The 20,220-nt window shown below is 51.1% G+C and overlaps 1 protein-coding gene across 1 annotated transcript in view; it reads right to left on the bottom strand.

Moving 5' to 3' along the window:
* Window positions 1-336: 336 nt before the first annotated feature.
* Window positions 337-20,220, bottom strand: part of LOC144933132 (peripheral-type benzodiazepine receptor-associated protein 1-like) — a 136,207-nt gene continuing 116,323 nt past the window's right edge. Inside the window, exons 17-29 of the mRNA XM_078857712.1 lie at window positions 19,770-20,106; window positions 18,972-19,210; window positions 18,055-18,198; window positions 17,483-17,632; window positions 14,283-15,356; window positions 11,654-11,762; window positions 10,666-10,829; window positions 9,603-9,771; window positions 8,692-8,730; window positions 8,453-8,556; window positions 6,657-6,728; window positions 5,898-6,014; window positions 337-5,696 (exon numbers count right to left, since the gene is read on the bottom strand). Coding sequence (XP_078713838.1) covers window positions 5,310-5,696; window positions 5,898-6,014; window positions 6,657-6,728; window positions 8,453-8,556; window positions 8,692-8,730; window positions 9,603-9,771; window positions 10,666-10,829; window positions 11,654-11,762; window positions 14,283-15,356; window positions 17,483-17,632; window positions 18,055-18,198; window positions 18,972-19,210; window positions 19,770-20,106 — 3,105 coding nt within the window. The 3' untranslated portion in view covers window positions 337-5,309. The remainder of the gene's footprint in view (window positions 5,697-5,897; window positions 6,015-6,656; window positions 6,729-8,452; window positions 8,557-8,691; window positions 8,731-9,602; window positions 9,772-10,665; window positions 10,830-11,653; window positions 11,763-14,282; window positions 15,357-17,482; window positions 17,633-18,054; window positions 18,199-18,971; window positions 19,211-19,769; window positions 20,107-20,220) is intronic.

The raw sequence follows: 20,220 nt of genomic DNA, 5'->3' as shown, positions 1-20,220 counted from the left end.
AAAGTAGGGTATGTATTTGTATGTATGTTGAACTTCTTTCACACTGTATGTAGCTAACCGTGCTCATCAGAGGTGGTCAAGCAACTTCCCCCCCAATCAATTGTGGGGAGCCCTTCACCTGTAAGTGCATTGGCAAAGGGCTGTACATTATTATTTTCAGGTAACCTTAATGACAATGGTTAAGAGATTAGTAGCCCGTGTGAGAAACTGTTGTGGCAGAGTGGACTCTTAAAACTGTTATCACATAAGCGGTGATTTGGCAAAAAAAAATGCAGAAACCAGAAGCTGTGCCTCACAATACGAACAACATAACATGACAACAAATGAAAACGAACGTTTGAAAAATAAATGTAAAACTTTATTTTGGCTCAAAGCAGTCAAATGGGTGCAGTGTATGTACATGGAGACTACTGCAACTTCCAGCTGTGCGACCCATTGTCAGTTACACTGAGAACTCACAAAGGGCACACAGCAATAAAACACGCTGCCTGAACACGAAAATTTACACAAACACGTTACAAATTACTCACGCACGCACACGCCATGTAAAAAAAAAACACTTACAACAATTGTACTCGATCTGAAAATATTGTGGAAAAAAACGCAACTCTCAAAACGTAACTTTTTTTTGAAAATAATCTCTCTTGACATAATGGCACTTGAACGGCTCATTAATTTCAATAGGTCGCTAATTGAATGTACTTATTAATTTCATTTTTCAGACTTGTACGGTTATCGATTTTTAGGTGTGTGGTCTATGATGTCTATCGGTCAATGTGGCTTCATTCCAAACCACCGGTGCTAATCCCAGACTTAAGTCACTGCAGCTCTGAGAGCTTAATTGCCGCTACACCCCACGTACGGTAGATACACTGTGAACAGAGTTTGCAAAATAAAATTCAGCATTAACTTCAGCCAAATGGCAACAATTGTTTATAAAATAGGTCCACAAAAACATCACTGCCAAAAACTACAAACTCCCCAACCAAGCGAGAGCACTTCTCCGTTTGGAAAAAAGCCACAACAATACTTTCTTCTCTTCACCTGGAACGTATGTATGGCAATATCTCATGGCAAGAAATACAAAACTGAGGATCCTCTGATACAAACAATCCTACCAAGAGAAAGCCCCCACGTCCCAAAAGCCGGCTGGGGCCCTTAGGGATTTTGGCACTTTTGGGAGCCGGACACGACTCGCCGTTTGGGGGGGCAAGCGCTTGGCACTAAGCAACCCTCACTGAACTGTGGCCTGCCCTCCCCACGGTCCTTCAACATTCGACGCAAGCTTTTCCTTCAACACCGGCTATTTCCTTCGACATCCCCTGGGAATGCCTCCAAGGCAAAGACAGCTAACCTCACCCCGCACTAAGGCAATGCCGTTGTCATGCACAAAATGTGCGCTTACTGCCACAACCAAAGCGAGAGCACGCCGCCACGGTTGCCAGCAGATGCGAACCCTGTTAATAAGTGTGCTCACCCGTGCGTACGGAGAAGCGCTGGGGGACCTTTACACAAGAGCCCCGCTACCCAGCCTCTACATCGCTACAAGCACACAAAGTATTCAGCCATAGATAGACATCAATGCTGTGCTCTTGGGAGTCACCCCCCCCCCCCATCTACCTCTGCCGCAGGAACCAAGTAAACTGCAGTACCCGCCGGGATAACAACGCAGTTATAGTCATGACCTTGTACGGAGATGGGAACCACCACAGATTGTCCGCTGACATGCAGCAGGGGATGATTCCCATCTCTGTGCCATCACTGTGCTGTGATAATATCTGCGCAGCAGAGACAAAGACAACTACAAGCGGGAACAGTTTGGTACATATTAATAACGCAGTTACAGTCATGACTGGTACAGGGATTGGAACCGCCATCGATGCGTGTAAGTGCAGCGGCGGTGGCAGTTATGACTCAATGACCGAGTGCCTTTGCAAGGCAGGAGGAGAGCCCCGAGTTCAAATCCTTCCACATCCCAGGTCCAGCGTGCGGGAAACAAACACAAGCGCCCCTCTCTATAAAGAAGAAGCGATCGATGATGCATCGGTGCACTGCAAACTATGAGCACAAGCCGTGCAGCACTGCATCTCTTCAAGGGCTGAGTAGGGTAGAGGAGTTACGTTTGCGTGAATCAATCTACACTGTGCGGTCTTCATTTCTGACCAACCGACCCATTTCCCCCATTGTCTTATCCACCACCGAATAGACATGTAACCATTTTATTTTAAGAAATGAATTAAGCGCATCTAGTGGCTGTAGGGTGTCACGCGAACACATTACAAAATCATTGAGAATTTTTGTTTTTATTAATCAAATATTTTAGATTATATGCACGAGTGCATCGTGAGCGCACGGATCAATGTAGTTATCACGAGCCCCTAATTATTACACTTTGGTCAGTCGCGGGTTTGCGGGACACCCTTCTGAGCGAGAAGAAGACTGCATGGACATGTAATTAAAAAAAAACCTTCACCAGTAGTGTGTAGTGTGATTGACATGGGCCACTGGTGTAAGGAATAAAATGGAGCCCCCCTTTTAGAATTTGCCTCCTCTCTGCCTCGGCTCTCCTCAAGCCCGTGGGCCCTGGTGCAGTTGCACTGCCTGCACACTCAATAGCTCCGCCACCACTCTTCACAAGAGCAAGCAGAATGGTGGCCATCGTGCTGAAGGTCTGGTACATCTCCACGGATGAAGAAAACAATGCGTGTTTGTGTCAGACACCCGTCATCGCACAGATATTCCCATCACAGGCGGTAGGGTATGTTACGATTCGCTCCCTGAGTGAGTTGACGAATTGTCACGATTCAGGGTCGCGATTCGATTAGAAATCAATTAACCTCTGCATATTTCTACCTCCATGTTCATCCTCTTTGCTGGGTTTTTTTTTCTGTCGCGTACAGTTTTTATTTGTCCACCCATGAACATAACTGAACCATTAGCAGGTACTTTAAAATACATTGTCAATTGTTTATTCTTACGTTAATCAAGTTGGAATCAACTTTAATTAAGGAATGGATGCAGCCTTCCACGCCTGATTGGCATACGAGGGGAATATCATGGGGCACCCCCATTATGGATGTGTAAGGGCCTATCCTTGAGCAAGTTGTCCCATAGCAAATGACAGAGTTGCTTGCTCCTTTCAGTAAATTACATGTCGGAGGTCTATACAGTATGTCTAAATCATCCGCAATGTGCCCAGACCTTCTATACAGTATTTCTAAATCATCCGCAATGTGCCCAGACCTTCGCAAGCTAAGCAGGGTATTTTAATCTGGATAATGTTTGCATGGGTAGCAATTATGGTCGACGTGGGGGAGCAACAGAGGGCGATGCAGTAGATATCCAGAGCCCTTTGAACATGGGCCGGAGGTTCTCATCCAGCAGTGGTTTGACAATGCGCTGCACATGGATACACATCTGAGGCATCTTCCGGCATTGACAATCTGTCCTGCTCTTCACAACTCTCAGCAATCATAGATCTGGGTTGTGACCACTTCCCTGCAGACCAGCTCTGACAAAGTCCTTGAATTAAATAAATAATACATGTTAAAACTTCTACGGCTACCAAAAACGCAACGCTTTTCCTCCTGGTTTTTTCCCTTCTGGGTACTTTAGTCGCACTTCGCAACCCCGACTCTATATACAGCTTATGATATAATGCGGTGTTATTTAAATTATAAACATAATGAAAAGGAATGCTCCGTAGTGCAGTGTGGTGCCAATGTAGAGAGCACCATTGTGAGTATATTTATCGCAGAACCATTGCGAGTGATGACAACGTGAGCGCGCGTATTCCACTCCCAATCTCATCCACTTCGGTGCGGTGACAGCGACAAGTGGCAAAAAAGTACGGCGTGCTGATACGTATCACATCCGATGATTCGGCACTGTTTGATACACCCTTTTAAAACTCCAGGCCTTCAACAAAGCGTGAGGACCGTGACGGTGGCTGTCTGCCGATGGCCCATCAGCCACCACATTAGAATGCACAAAACAAACACCAACGCGTTTTGTCGGCGAGGTCCACGACCGTCTTCTGTGCCATTGGGCGACGGCGAAAGTCCATTTCAGACGGTGTCCAGCCTTGAACAAATGCTCCTCTGGCTGGAGTCCACCTGCACTTAGAGACAACGGTCCACGAAGGACCACGACTTAAAACAGTGGTGGCTGGAGGAGGCGTTGGGGAAAGAATAGAATTCCCACCGGGAATTAAGTCAGACATCGTCATCGCCATCGTCATCAGTGCAGCTCAGCAGAGTCCTGGTGAAGTGGCTGAGCAGCCAAGACGTTTACCTTGCCGTGTTTGTTTTTGCCCCGAGTGAATTTCAACAAGATTCTCACGTTATTTTTGTTTTACTCTTGTAAACTGTTAAGAGCCCTGCTATCTTGGCGAGGAATGATCATTGTTGGGAGGCCACTTGGTAGTGGCCGGAGGGGGCATCTGTTTGGTGAAAGTTCTAACAGTTTGATTTTTCAGCAATCACTTCAGGTGCCGATTCATTTTACTGTCTTGTCATTTTTGCGATACTGCCATGCAAAGGGAATTGCCGACAGTTTGTTCCAAGTTGCAATGGCACCATCTCGCCATTAACACTGCGGGTGGAGTGCGTGTGTCAGGGTGAAAATAAAATCACCAACTTCAGTGAGAAAATCCATGAGTTTTGGAAGAAAACCCATCACACTAGCAGTCGTGTCCACTTGTTGTGTCACCATCAAGACGACTACTCCAACTGTTGAACCAGGAGTTTTCTTGCTCTTCTAAGCGTGGCTGGACTCAATGTCGTGTTTGGCGAGGATCGAACCATTAAAAAAAAAAGATTTGCTTTCTTTCTTTTGGCCAGAGTAAAATAACACACGAATTGGCTCGTCTTTGTTTTTCTTTCATAACACAATTTAGATCTTTGCCGCGTTACAAGATAATAATCGCATGAAAGTTTGATTCATTAAAACATCTCTTTATATTTCAATTTGATTTACTGCAGCTGAAGGGCTACATGTTGGGCAGCAAGGAACATTGCAGTAAAATACATTGTTGGACTGTTATTCTATGCTCCAACCACCTATACCCCCAGCCTTTACCAACCTCCTCTGACCCAGGTGGCAGAGCATCATAAAATAACCCCCACGACCCGCACGACCATGGGACGCCGTCATCCAGCCAATGGATTGACAGAGGAAAGTGCACGCACTGGTCGACAAGGTCCCATCGTAGGGCACCGCGCGGCGTCGAATACAAACCCGGAGCAGCATGGAGAAGCCGTGCCACCGTTCACCAACTGGGCCCTCGGTGGCATCTGCAAGCCGCGTGCTCACTGCTTTTTGCTGGGTCCCAGCTTCTTCAGGAGGTACTTGCCCTTGGAGAAGAAGCCCTTCTTCTTGCGCGGCGAGCCCTCCAGGCTGCTGGCGGGGCTGGAGGAGGAGCCGTGCGTTTTAGGGGACCCGCCGCCGGACGTGGCCGGTGATGACAGCAGGGCGGACGCTTTTTCCGCGCTCGCCTCCTCGTCACTGCGACCCCCACCCCCCTCTGCTGCCGCCGCCGCTCCCTCAGCCGGTGGTCCCTCGGCCTTCGCCGGCTGCGGCGCCGCCGGAGGCCGGGCGGCCTCGGCCGCGCACGCCGCCTTGTCGTTGAGCGGCGCGTCCTCGTGATCGCCCGCTCGGCTCTCGTCTTGCATTGCCTCTTCTGCCGCTTTCTCCGCCTATGGATGGTTGAGAATGAGCACGTGTCAAATGCAGCGGCAAGCATCCGACTGCCTCCGCCGCACGCGTGCTTGCCCGTGCATCCGATAACATAATTGTTCTTTGTTTAATGATTGGTTTGCGTTGGGTTTTTTATACGTATACATATTTTACGAGATTAATTATCCATTCGGATCTGTCACAGAGCAACCACCACTTGCCTGCGGTTCGTTGTCAGCCTCTCTCTCATCAGGAACGGACAGTGCTACCTCCAAGTCTCCCGGCACCTCCTCCAGGAAGTTGGAGGGTACGAGACCAGTCTGGCTGTTCAGTTCTCCCTGTGCAACAGGGCGCACACACACACAGTCAGTAATCCCATCATTAGCCAAAGTGATTCACAACTCCAATATAAATCATAGACTACCATGCTGTGCTCATGGCTCATAATCTCTGTCCTGGAGGATTATTTATGAAATGTCAACAATAGTCACTGACTGAGTAGTATTGACTTCACCTTGGCACTTCTGCCACGTCAGATTCACGTTGAGGCCATGTGAAGTGGTGCAGGAGGTCACGGCACACATACAGATAGATGATATAGGTTAATTTACTAACTCATTGATAAACCGAAGCCTTTGTGATGATGTATGTGCGACGATGTAGGCATAATGATGATGTATGTATGTTGTATGTATATTGAACTCTTTTTGCACCGTTCGTAACCAACCGTACTAATCGAAGGTGCGGGAGAAGGACAACAAACTAAACACAAAAAGCAGTTCTATAGAAATGAGTTTTCAATCTAGATCTAAAAGTACATAGCTACAGTGGCTTCCTGATATCGGATGGAAAAGCGTTCCAGACGGCCGTAGAAGCGCATCTCAAAGCGCGCGATGCGGTGCCCGTCTTGGTTCGATGGTTAGCATGACCGCAGTGTGCGTGATGGTTTATGCTCCTCGTTGATGTCAGTGGCTTCTCACAAAGTAGAATCCATCTTCATCCATGTCTCCATAGATGGCGATGATGTCCCCGGCGGTGAAGCTCAGCTCGGCCTTGCAACGCACGGCGGGTGACAGGAAAGGGCACGGAAGATCTCGTACCGTTAGCATGGCCAATCAATCCCTGTCTTCAGTGCTAACACTCTGCTGCATTGATTATAACAAACCCTATCAGCATTTCCATTGGATAACCCATGATGAAAATTATTCCAATTGGCAACAAAAAATATTATGAGCAGAAGGTAGGACCAATTGTTTTCTAATTAATGAGTTAGTTCATCCTGTTTGCCTGTATTATCGGTGGCTGGAGTTTTATTATTTTATACTCGAAGCAACCTGTGGGACCAGGCAGTCGAAACAGAACAATTCATCGATCAAAGTCGTCTCCTGCGCCCGTGAAACGCAACTCGATTCGTCAGTGTAAAATCGATTCTTTTGATTTGCCTCTGTTAAATGTCATCGGTTCTCATTGACCTTGCGGCCTCTGTCAGGGCTGCATTTTCCCCAATGACACACATAGTCCCTTCTTGGATGAGATGGTGACCTCCTCAAATCCGAGCATTCGTCTCATTGTAAACAGAAGCCAAAGCACCATTGGAACTTCATTTGCCAGTAAAAATGATAATTGTTTTTTTACCCTTCTATCTAGCAACAAAACTGACACCTTTTTTTTACAAGGAGTCATGTTTACATAGACCACAATAGCTGCAGTCATAATGCAAACAAAAAACATAACTCTGATAATGTGCACTGTCCTTGAAGTTGATTGGTCCACACCCGAGACAGCTTTCCTTAGAGCCTAGTCTCACATGGGTTGGACCAGATGACGCCAAAAGGCGCACAACTCAAAGACAATGCACAATCAGAGTATGAGAGCTCGGGGTAAGCATTTACACCATTGGAACCTCATTTGCCAGGTGTCAGTTTTGTTGCAAGATAGAAGGGTAACAAACCAATTATCATATTTTTACTGGCAAATGAGGTTCCAATGGTGTAAATGCTTACCCCGAGCTCTCATAATCTGATGGTGCATTGTCTTTGAGTTGTGCGCCTTTTGGCGTCATCTGGTCCAACCCATGTGAGACTAGGCTCTAAGGAAAGCTGTCTCGGGTGTGGACCAATCAACTTCAAGGACAGTGCACATTATCAGAGTTATGTTTTTTGTTTGCATTATGACTGCAGGTATTGTGGTCTATGTAAACATGACTCCTTGTAAAAAAGGTGTCAGTTTTGTTGCCAGATAGAAGGGTAAAAAAACAATTATCAGAAGCCAAAGCATTTCTTGCCTAAAAAGGACACCACCGCACTGTGGAGTAAGAAAATAACTCGACGGAATGACCATCACTCTTGCAATGTTTATTTCGTCAATAAGTTGCAGCTTTGAATCATCCACTGTTATTTTCATGTTTATAAATTCAGGCAGACATCTGAATGCTTTATTGGCATGTATTTAAGGAACGAAACAGGAGGATTTCTCCACACTGAGCTATTTCGCTCAATTTCAGAAGTAATCTGGCCACAGATGATAGCTCAACGAAGTGGCTTATCACGTGGACATTTATAGCGGTAGCCAAATACTCTAAACGCATGGCTATAAATGTGGAGGGAAAAACCGAAGGACCCGGAGAAAAATCCACACGACCACAGGGAGATAGAGAGACACGCAAACTCCAAATATACATGCGTCAGGGTCGGGGATCGAACCCACAAACTCCTGCATACCAGGCGAGGTAGTTAACATCTCGCCACCCTGGATGCCCTCACCGTCGACATCTTACCTCGATGTCGACGTTAGGCGAGCTCTCCCGGGGGTCGTAGTCGAACAGGGCGATCATGCGGCGAGCGGTGACCCCCGCCTGCCAGCAGCCTCGCCCGTCCAGCCCTGCGGCAGCAGAGAACACGGCACCGTCACCACCACCACCACCACTCCACCGTCGCCGTCGCCGCAGTGAAACGCAGACAATTGAGTGGGGGCGAATGAATGAATTAATCATCAATCCGCCGAACAGGTACAAACCTTCTCGATCTTTTTCCTCCCAAGTTGACTCTAACGCAACTGAAAAAAAAAACAGGGAAAATAGAAATGGGAAACGGTGATCACGCAAAAGGCTCATGGGAAGCGGATGGGAAACACAGAAAGCGGCCATGTTTCAAGCGAGGCTCTTTCAAAATTTCAGAACCAGACTGAATGAACGTCATCTCATCTGAGGGATTATTTGAAATGTCGAGTGTACATGCCAAAGCTCGAATCATAGGTGGATGCGAGACAAGGTGGTTCATGCATTGTGTAAATTCGATGACACACAGGTCAGTTGTAAAAGTGAATGCTCAAGTATTAATGGTCCTATACTTCTGGAACCACTGGGCCCTGGCACATCGCTAGAAGGAATGATGGGCAGTGGTCATCACTAACAATGGTGTGGCAGCCAGAGGAGGGAACACACTTGAGAGAGCATCGACCATGCAGATGAAGAAATTAAATCAGCTGTGTGAAGGCAGTAGATGGAGCTTCAACTCATGAGCACGAGAGATGGCGAACAGCATAGGGAGGCCTCTGTCCAGCAGCGGATAGATCAAAGCTGATGATGCAATGAAAGCAACGGCATTGACGAACATGGTGAGATGTTTTTCTCCACTCGGGACGCAGCCTGTGCCTTATGACCATATCACTCAAGTGCCAAACAATCCATTGCCGTACCGTCCCTTGGACCCTCACATCTACGCTCCCCACCTTCACCAGCCAGCACTGACCAGCGTGGCGCAGAATTGTGAAACTTATCTCCCCAAGACTGACAACGGCTTGCCGAGGCCCTCATCCGGCAGCGGACTGACAAAAGCGCTGTAACATTTAAACGATACGGCTGGTATAGATGCACAGCAGGAATCATGTCCGTCCGGCCCACCACCCGCACCCCACCCACCGCGCACCTATCTGGTCGAGCGGCGCATCGGGCGGCAGGAACCCGCGCCTCAGGATCTCCTGCAGCACGGCCTGCTCCTCCACCTGCAGCTCGGACACCATGTTGCAGGGCACGAAGCCACGCTGGCCGCCTGCCTCCCCCAGGTAGAAGCCGTCACCGTCCTTGTCCCCGTATACCTGCGTCATCGTGGAGGAGGAGGAGGAGGGAGAATAATCTCACGGGATTCCAGCGAGCAGGGACGAGCGTCGATAAAAGCTGATGGTAAATGGCTTCGAGCGACCTCGTCGCAGTTTAGAAGAGAAGCGGTGGCCAAACGAGGCTCGTACTTGAACGGGAGGCTGTCTGGGAATACCAGGTGATGTAGGCTTGGGTGGAGAGGTAGACAGAAGATGGTAGGGCAGCAAGTTTTTTTTTTACGATTTTTGCAGAGGTTTGAGTGTTTTCTCCTGGTACATCTATTTCCTGCAACGTACCAGACACTCATGTAATTGTCATCTTGACTAGGCCCCTCCCTCACACCTTGATGACCCTGGCCCACCTCTCACCTTGATGACCTGCCCCCCTCTCACCTTGATGACCTCCCCCCCTCTCACCTTGATGACCTGGCCCCCCCTCTCACCTTGATGACCTGGCCCCCCCTCTCACCTTGATGACTTGGCCCCCCCTCTCACCTTGATGACCTGGCCCTCCCTCTCACCTTGATGACCTGGCCCTCCCTCTCACCTCGATGACCTGGCCCCCCTCTCACCTGGATGACCTGGCCCCCCCCCCTCTCACCTTGATTACCTGGTCCTCCCTCTCACCTCGATGACCTGGCCCCCCCTCTCACCTTGATGACCTGGCCCCCCTCTCACCTTGATGACCTGGCCCCCCCCTCTCACCTTGATGACCTGGCCCCCCTCTCACCTTGATGACCTGGCCCCCCCCCTCTCACCTTGATGACCTGGCCCACCCCCCTCTCAACTTGATGACCTGGCCCTCCCCCTCACCTCGATGACCTGGCCCCCCCTCTCACCTTGATGACCTGGCCCCCCCCCTCTCACCTTGATGACCTGCCCCCCCCCTCTCACCTTGATGACCTGGCCCTCCCGGAAGGGCAGCTCCTCGTCGGCCGCATCCGGGTTGGGCGACATGGACATGGGATCGTAGTCGAAGAGCGCGACGAAGATTCTCACGGGCACGACACCCTCCTGGGGGCCTCTCTCCGCGGCGCCGGGGTTTGTCCACAGGACCCCTGTGCACGGCGACGCGAAGCACCGTCACAACGCTGTCCGCGCCACGCGGAGCGACACCGGCCGCTTGGACCACGACTACAATCCGGTTTTAATTCCCCATCTGAAAACGCCGTTGCAATTTTTCACAAAATTATAAATGCGGTTGAAGGGTCCGGTCCATTCTAAATCTGTGGAGGAAGCAATGGGTGTTTGTTTGTCAGACTACCTGTGACAGCACAGATATGCCCATCGCAGGGTATTAGGCGCGTTCACTCCCCCCCCGGCGATGCGATGAATTGTCATGATTCAGGGTCGCAATGAAATCCAAATATCGAATTGTTTTGGCATCTGTTTACCAGCTAGTTTGTCTTCTTTGATGTTATTTACCATCTCATTTTGGACAGTTTTCTTCCATCCATTAACCTAGAGGCAACATTTACATAGAATCGCAATAGTGATTCTTGCAAGAGCAGTTTGGTACTTGCATCGCGAGCTTTCATGATTGCGGGTTAATCGACTAAAAGAAGGTTCGTTACACCCCTACTAGAGCAGCCGTTAGCAACCCATGGCCTTTCGGGGAACATCAGCGTCGCATTGCGGTGACAAACACATCGACACACAACATGAAACTAAATGCATGCCTAACACCGAATTAGCAAGAGGCATGGATATGTGACCTATCAATTAGGGGAGCAGGGGGCTGGAGGGTGAAGCGTGGGGGGGATGGGGGACCAGTGGTCTTATTGGGGGGGGGGGGGGTAGGAGCCGCAACACAAAACAGTTGGGCACCACTGCCCTAGACTAGAATACCGTGACAGAACGAGAGCAAGGCGCGTGGCTTCACCTGCATCGGCAGAAGGGCAGGCCTTGCCGGGTTTGGCTGCATCTCCACCGGGCACCGATTGGGCGACGCTCGGCGCATCGCCGCTGGGAGCCGTGTCTCCGTGCTTTGGCTGTGGGGCACGGCACACGCATGGTCACACACGGCCGTTCGCGTCTGCCAGCGCCGGTAGCGGCGTCAGCGTCTTTCATCTAAACAGCACGACGAGGATATGAAGATCCGGCCCTCCTCGCAGGATTTTACAGATTTTGTAATTCAATTGTTACTTTATCAATATATCGTTATCGTACCAAGGAGAAACAAGGGGAGATGTAGGTATAGTTCAATTGACTGTGTTGAGAATATATGATTTTTATTTGTTCATATTCTACATAAACTCTTTGAGAGTCCTTCGTAAATCCCCTGCTAGACGAGGGCCTCCCTGCGCCATGTGAATCATGGGAGTTATTTGGCCATACTTCACCACGTTGGTCAGTGTGCACTGGCGAAAGTGGGACGTATAGACACGAGAGCAGTGTAACAATGGGGTTTTGCCGGACTGGCCCTCTGCTGCCCACCATGTAGCCCCAGAGTCTACAGGAGGACCCTGGAGGTCACCCATCCAAGCACTATCTGGGCAACAGCCTCAATATGTTCAGAGATCGAATGAGATCAGGTGCATTTTGGGTGATTTGCACGGAAAATCATACGCATTTTGCACGTACAATTGTAACGTACCTGTCGCAACCATGGCAAAGGGCTCATACTTGTCAGATAATACAGAATATTGTATTACAATTGCATGGCTCACTAGGATAACTTTTTAACTCGTGCAGATAAAACCACAAAGTGAGCAATCACTGACTAATACCGTTTTTGCAATTTGTTCGTCTTTTGTCTTGAGTGAAACGATTTTACAACCTCAAATTATGAAAATAAATGGCTACATAACTGCTGTGGGTTTTAGAACAAGTGAGACAATACGTAAAAAAATTATAAAGGGTACAAATTGCTTTTAGTTGTTCTTGTTGTCGTCGTATAATCAAACATGGAGATAATTATCGTTCTTTGTAGAATACGCAAATTAAGTTAATTGTGCAAGCTTTGTGCACTTCAAGGTCAAGATGTCTATTTTCACCAAATGCCTGGAAAATCATCGGGGGAAAAAAAGTCAACCGGATAAAATGACACGTGCACTTTCTCCCTCCAAGATTTGAACAAAAGAACAACCGACTTTGTGCACAGACCAAATTCTACAGCGAGTTGAAAGTGGTCCTACTGAGCCAAACTATCACATTTACCACGGATGTTTATGAAAATGGCGGTCTTCATGGCATTGCACAATTGTCCACAAAACACCTAAATTGTCCACGGGCTGACGGGAAGGCGTTCTTCTGCAATGAAGGTTCCGCTTGCCCAGAAATTTACGAGAGAAGAGACGAGACATGGGGCCAGCCACTGGGCCACGGATTTACAGGGGCCAAACGCAAATCCTTCAGCAGCAAGTACTCTAAACGGGATCATTGCAGAGGAACGTCCCTGCGGGGGGGGGGGGACGGGGGGGCGCATGCAGATGGACAGAGGGCGGAGACGACGGCGGGCACGAGGACAGTCACAGGGACCGCAAACTAAAAGCAAATGAGATAAAAAAAAAAACATGACACAGACACGGCACGTGGGACACAAGACAGACGCTGACACAGCACGTGGGTTACAGGGCGTAGAATGGGAGCCGTGTTTTCGTAGCGTCGTCGCCGGCGATTATTTAGAAAACACGAACCGTGACCGGGCGGGTGCCGGCGGTGGTGGTGGTAATGGCAGGAGGTCAGCTACGACAAGGGAAGGTTTTACCTGTTAAGTCCTTACCGCCTTTCGAAATTAAGACTTTGTATGTTAAAACCCATTGTTATTATTCGTAAGTATTTGTCCAAAGCAAAGTTTGCATTCATATTGGTAAGTGTAAAAGTAGAACATCGTACCGAGGTCACGTTGAGAACTTAACAGGCAAGTGGTGCTGGATGGGCCAGGAGGCAAAGTCTCCCCAGTCAGTTGACTCGCGTAAACTTCACCGACAAAGCTGCATATAAAATCTAACACTCGCGTTTTGCACGCCGTCAATTTCGTTCTCTCCAATTTTTATCTCTTTGTGTAATCTCTGAGGTCAAAATAACTGATATTTTTCATCTGTTTGTGGGGTTCTTTTTCCTTTAGAACCATGTCAGAAGTTGAATTTGAGCAAAATAAAGTGGCAAAAGGCTTCGACGAGTCAACTTTACGGGCCCCATCGAGGGCAGCTGATAACCTCCCAGTCCGTCCTCTCACCGAGACACAGAGACTAACTCTCATCTACCAGAAATGAGGGGGCTACTTGCACAGATAACACAGCTGCCCAGCCTGCTCCCCACCCCATTCATTTGTCCTCTTTGTCATTGTCAAAAAAATCCATTCCGTATATTCTAGAGGTAGCATCGACAATCACTATTGACACTCATTACGACTTAACGCAGGCCAATGGCTCTCACATTTGGGTATGTCAGAAGGGGTGATGGGACAGGGCATGGGGGCATGGACCAGGCAGATCGGACAGCAGTGTTCCTCCCTCCCCACCTCACCCGCCCTGCAACATTAACTCCGTCTGTCACTTTATTTACACCTGCTCCTGCCGAAAGGCAACGACGGCCCGAGTCCTTGCGGCACTACTGCGCTCCCGCTCACGAGGGTCCGCCCGGCTCGCCGGTAGCGCGGTTGCACTCGCGTCTCCCGTGCTGCTGCTGCTGCCGCCGCCACGGCCGCCACCGCCACTACTGCTGTCCCCTCCGGCCATCTCGGATCCGCGCTCCGTGTCCGAGAAGTCCTCTTCCACCGTGCTCTGCCGAGTGAGCCCTCGCTTTCTACTGCGCCAGGCGGCGGCCGCAGCCACCGGCCTCCCGTGCGCCTCCTCGACGTGCCGGCGGCCCACGGGCCGCTCCTTCTCCTCGTCAGACGTCCCCTCGTTGGTGGGGTGGCGGCATTCCGTTGCTCGAGGTCTGGCCTTGGGGCTGCGCTGATTGTGCTCGCGTGACCGCTTGCCCCCGTCGCTCGGAGTGCGGCACAGGCCGGCCTGCGTCGCCGCTGCCCCTTCTCGGCCTTGGCAGTGAAGCGCTGGAACGTTGTCGAGGGGAACGTCCTCCGTGAAGGCGTCCGCGTGGCCCCGTTCCGCCACCGCGGCCTCGGCCTGCTTCTGTGCAAAGCGGCTGCGTCTTAGGAACCTGTCTCTCTGCACCGTGCAGCCCATCTTCTCCAGCCCTGGCCACACCTCCCGGCTCTCGTGGGCGACGCTGAAGGAATTCTTTGGGCTTTCCCGGGCGACTATGCCAAGCAGCTCAGGGCTCGTTTTTCTGACTCTGCTGGAATGCTTGGGGCTTTCTCTGGGGACTTGGCCTGAACACCCAGGACTCCCACATTTGACTCTCCCGGGACGGTCGTATTTCTGCCAGAGTTTCCGACCAGGAGTAAGGGGGACATGAGGAGCAGCTAACTCCTCAAATGCATCCCTCAGGCCCCTCTCAGATTCCTCGTCCTCCTCCTTCTCATCGTCATCCTCCTCCTCGTCATCATCGTCATCCTCCTCCTCCTCCGTGAGCTCCGGGATGCTGAAAAGCTTTTTGCTGCATTGCTTCTGCAGTGGCAGTTCCAGCACGGCCTCCAGGCTCTCCTCGTCGCTGTCCGTGTCGCAGCCCTCTCCCACCTCCTCGCGCCCACGCCACGGCGTGCACATCGACAGCATAAGCGGCGCCCCCCCCCCTCCGCAGTGATCGCAAACCCCACAACAAGCGCCCAACACACGCGAAAGACTCACAGCGGGCAGGGTGCACTGTGCGTACTGGTGGAACAACGCACCGACTTGTTAATTTGCGATTGGTGACTGCTACTCGCAATATGCGCGTCGAATTTAGCGCGCAAGAATTGACGTTCTTCTACGTGCGTGCGCCATGGGTACATGTTACCCGTGCCGCCACTAGAGGCGCTACCGTCCACAATCGTGTTAAAATAGAATCGATTTCTCGAACCGAATTACAAGCCTTAAAAGTGTCAATTCATCAAATTGCTGGCTGAAAAGAAATCGTTCCACCCCTTGGTGAGCGGCAAGCTCCCCCACACGTCGAGTGAGACGGAAGCGGAAGGTAGAGCCTCCGCTCGCTACTCACCACGTGCGCAAGTGGCTCCATCAGAATGCTCGCGCACGCGGGCGACGGTGCCGCTCGCAGATGGCGACCACACCACTCTCAACGCTCAAAAAGCGAATTATTCGATGGGCATGCCGGAAAGAGCCAGTGATGTGGGGGAAAAAAGATGTTGACTGCAAACAGGATCCGAACTGACCTTGTAGTGCCGCACACACAGACAGAAAGACACAAAACGACAAACAACGGCGCACACACGGCTAGGAGAACGCGAAAAAAAACACAGAGGCGTGCGCAACGTTCCGTGCGGTGCACCGTGGTCGAACGAACGGCAGAAAACTCAGACTGTAGAGACGGAAAGGGGACAGGGAACACAGAGAGAGAGGCACCCCGAAGACATCGCTGTGGACAGGGAACAAGAGCACCAACGACCGGGGTGACAACACAACGGAAGGATGAGTGCAAAATAAGTTAATAAGACATCGGTTAGTTTGTCATCACACGACGTAGCATAACGCACGGGTATATTAATATGAGTAAGGCTACGTGAGCTGCAGAATGGTGAGGCTGGTCGCCATCGGCTCCGCCCTCACCCCGGCATTCACCGTGAAGCCACACGCACGGCAGTGGGCACCGTCGAGTTCACCGTGAAGCAGCACCCACCGCAGTGGGCACCGTCGAGTTCACCGTGAAGCAGCACCCACCGCAGTGGGCACCATCGATACAGCTTTGAATTTTGTTGAGTGCACTACACTGCGCTGCGCACTATTGCATTTATTTATTCAAGTAGTTGTTTTTTTACTTAGTCCACCGCATTTCCTGGATATGGATGTTTTTATGTTCATTCTTTTCTCCGGTTTCGATACGTCTCTCAACCGTTTTATCGATGTATACTCTTTCACAAAACCCTTCCGTTTGTTTCCACTGGCATTCACTTATAATTAGGCATATTTTTGCCGAAAGGTCAGCTAGTATTATACACTTAAATGTATTTGATTTATTAACGTATAATTCTGGTATAGGCCAGTGTAATTAACGAATGTGCTAAGTTTACTTCAAGCTACAGTTTGAGTCTAATTGCCCGCTTACCACACTGATTGGCTGCCTCATCCACCAAGTGGTGCCGTGAGTCTGGGTGGTGCTGTGAGTCTGGGTGGTGCTGTGAGTCTGGGTGGTGCCGTGAGTCTGGGTGGTGCTGTGAGTCTGGGTGGTGGCGTGAGTCTGGGTGGTGCCGTGAGTCTGGGTGGTGCCGTGAGTCTGGGTGGTGCTGTGAGTCTGGGTGGTGCTGTGAGTCTGGATGGTGCTGTGAGTGTGGGTGGTGCTGTGAGTCTGGGTGGTGCTGTGAGTCTGGGTGGTGCCGTGAGTCTGGGTGGTGCTGTGAGTCTGGGTGGTGCTGTGAGTGTGGGTGGTGCTGTGAGTCTGGGTGGTGCTGTGAGTCTGGGTGGTGCCGTGAGTCTGGGTGGTGCTGTGAGTCTGGGTGGTGGCGTGAGTCTGGGTGGTGCCGTGAGTCTGGGTGGTGCTGTGAGTCTGGGTGGTGCTGTGAGTCTGGATGGTGTTGTGAGTGTGGGTGGTGCTGTGAGTCTGGGTGGTGCTGTGAGTCTGGGTGGTGCCGTGAGTCTGGGTGGTGCTGTGAGTCTGGGTGGTGGCGTGAGTCGTGGTGATGGTGACAGTGAGTGTGGTTGCTCCTCACCCTGAGCGGGTGGTTGAGACGTCGGCGCTGAGCCTCGCTGCGCTTCACCGACTCGGACATCAGGTCCTCCTCGTCTTCCTCCAAGATGTCGGAGAGCTCCGAGCCACGGCTGCTCTCCGTCTGGTAGCCCTCCAACCGAGGTGGCGGTACCTACGTGGGGGTTGAGTGTGGGGAGATGGGTGGGTGAATTGGTGGGTAAGTAGATAACCACGTGATTGAGTGGCTGAGTGATAGGATGAGTGAGTGGGTGGGTGAATGAATTGCTTGGTAGATGAGTGAGAATACATGGGTAAGCGAGTTAACAGGTGAATGAGTGGGTTAACGAGTGAGTGAGTGAGTGAGTTAACGGGTAAGCGAATGGACAAGTGAGCGAGCGGGTGGTTGGGCTTGTGGGTTAATGAGTGGATAAGTGAGTGAGTTGATGGGTTAACAGGTGAGTGGGAGGGATGGTAGGTTAGTGAGTGGATAGGTGGGTAGGTGAGTGAGTGGACAGGTGGGTAAATGTGTCAGTGAGCGAGTGAATCAGAATCTTTATTTATCCTGGAGGAATAAGTGGGGATGCTAGGTCTGACCAGTCGGTCCTGCTCCATCTCCCGAAGGAACTCCTCCATGGAGCTGCACAAGGGCTGCGTGGAGCCGTGCTCCTCCTCCGACTTGGCCTGCGACGTCTCGGCGCAATCGCTCTCTCCGTCTGCCGGTGGCACGAACCCCACCACCTGCGCAGGAGACAAACCCCGGTGGTGACGGCAGAACTTCCGAGACACGCACAGTGGTGGGCATCGCGATTGGCAAATGTACAAAACTGTACACTGCAGTGACCGAGCACAGGTCCAAAGGCCAAAAATGCCTAGCGACCAGCAAGACACAACACCGTTGAAGATGTGCGAAAAGAGATTTAATGTGTTAATTCAATTAAGCAAGGTTATTTTAAGAACTTGGAAAAGAGGGACGATGGGAGGCAATTACAAAATCAAGCAGTGCTAGAAAACAATCAGAAAGGTAAGTGATTTGACCTTCAGTACAGTGGTTTAACACTGCATGGATGAGTATGGGTGAGTATGGGTGAGTATGGATGAGCATGGGTGAGTATTGGTGAGTATGGGTGAGCAAGGATGAGTATGGGTGAGTAAGGGTGAGTATGGGTGAGTATGGATGAGCATGGGTGAGTATGGGTGAGTATGGGTGAGCAAGGATGAGTATGGGTGAGTATGGGTGAATAAGGGTGAGTATGGGTATGGGTGAGTATGGGTGAGTATGGATGAGCATGGGTGAGTATGGATGAGTATGGATGAGTACAGATGAGCATGGATGAGTAAGGATGAGACGAAACAATCTGGTGGACTAATTCCTCAACATGGGGGGAGGAAATAATGAGTTGCATTCATGGCAACAGCAACCACGGTGGTAGTAGCGATAGAAGAGTGATACGGAGGAGACAAATTGTCCGGGCCCGGGGTTAGGGCAGCCACAAGCAGGGCTCGTCGCTTACCTCCGAGTTGAGCAGCCGGGGCGGCTCCGCAGGCCGGACGGCTGGCACTATGGGCGAGGGAGTGGCGTCGGCCCTCGCCGGCGATCCGGCAGCACACAGCTGCACCGTGGCGAGAGTGTCTGGGACGTCTCCCATCGACCCTGTGTCGCAGGGGATTTCCGTGGCTCTCAAGCGAGCCTCGTCCGTCGAGGTCTGGCCCGAGGAGCCAGTTGCAGGGTGGTACCACGCCTCCCCTACTGCTGTTCGCAATAAGAGGCAACATTTTTAATTGCTGGTATTTTTTGTCACGAAAACTTAACCCCCCTCCCGCCCGCCACACATTTTACGAGCTCTCGGCGCCATGTCACGCGAGCAATGGAACTCTTTGTGTTACAGGATTGTCCATTAAAGTGAATATCGAACAGAGCTACTTTTGAAATCTATTCAAGTGACTTCTAATCCACACAGTAGTGGGCGCTACTTTCCCACCCACTCTGCAACTGAGAATAATGTTCGTTACCCGACGGCCAAACCAACATTTTTTTTAACTCTCCGTGCTGGAATGCCGAAAAAAATTGAATGCGATTGGGTTTTTGTGTGTGTGTGTGTGCAGTCATTAGTGACTGGGCCGAGACCAGCGACTCTCCACACTCCCGAATCTGGGGTAAGTCACAGTCGGCTGCCTGGATTTAAACCCAGGATCTCAGGGGATGCCAGCTCAGCGCTGCTACCTGCGTGCCACCCGGCAACAATATTGCTACTTAAAGGACTTTAAAACGCCACGTTTGATCAATGTCGCGGCTTGTCACCGGCACTGACCAGCCATCGGCTCCGCGTGGGACGGGCTGCTCCACCCGGCCGCGTGGTTGCACATCTTGAGCTTGCTGACCGAGCGCGCCCGTCTCGTGGGCGTGCCGCTGCCATCCGCGCCGTCGTGGGCCCCGGCGACGGGCGACGGCGGCGGAAGCGGCGAGGGTCCCTCGGGGCTCCCCGTCGGGTCCAGCGGCGGTGGGAGGAGGAGGAGGAGGCGGGCGGCGAGCGAGTGCGGGGAGCTGCCGCGCGGAGACAGCGTGCGCACCGTGAGCGAGGAGCTGCCCTCGCAGAGCGACGAGTCGAGCACGGCGCTGCCCGCCGTCGGGCACGCCACCTCCAGCACCTGCGCCATGCGAACAGCACGGGATTCATTATTCACTCCGGTCAGAATGAGAATCTTTATTTATAGTGGAGGAATATGATGAGCTGTGAACCCCTTTTTCACAGATGTCCAGTA

This window comes from Lampetra fluviatilis, chromosome 6 (genome assembly GCF_964198595.1).
Source record: "Lampetra fluviatilis chromosome 6, kcLamFluv1.1, whole genome shotgun sequence".
Taxonomy (NCBI): domain Eukaryota; kingdom Metazoa; phylum Chordata; class Hyperoartia; order Petromyzontiformes; family Petromyzontidae; genus Lampetra; species Lampetra fluviatilis.
Note: the sequence above shows the minus strand (reverse complement) of the source record. Positions and strands in the feature narration are given on the sequence as shown.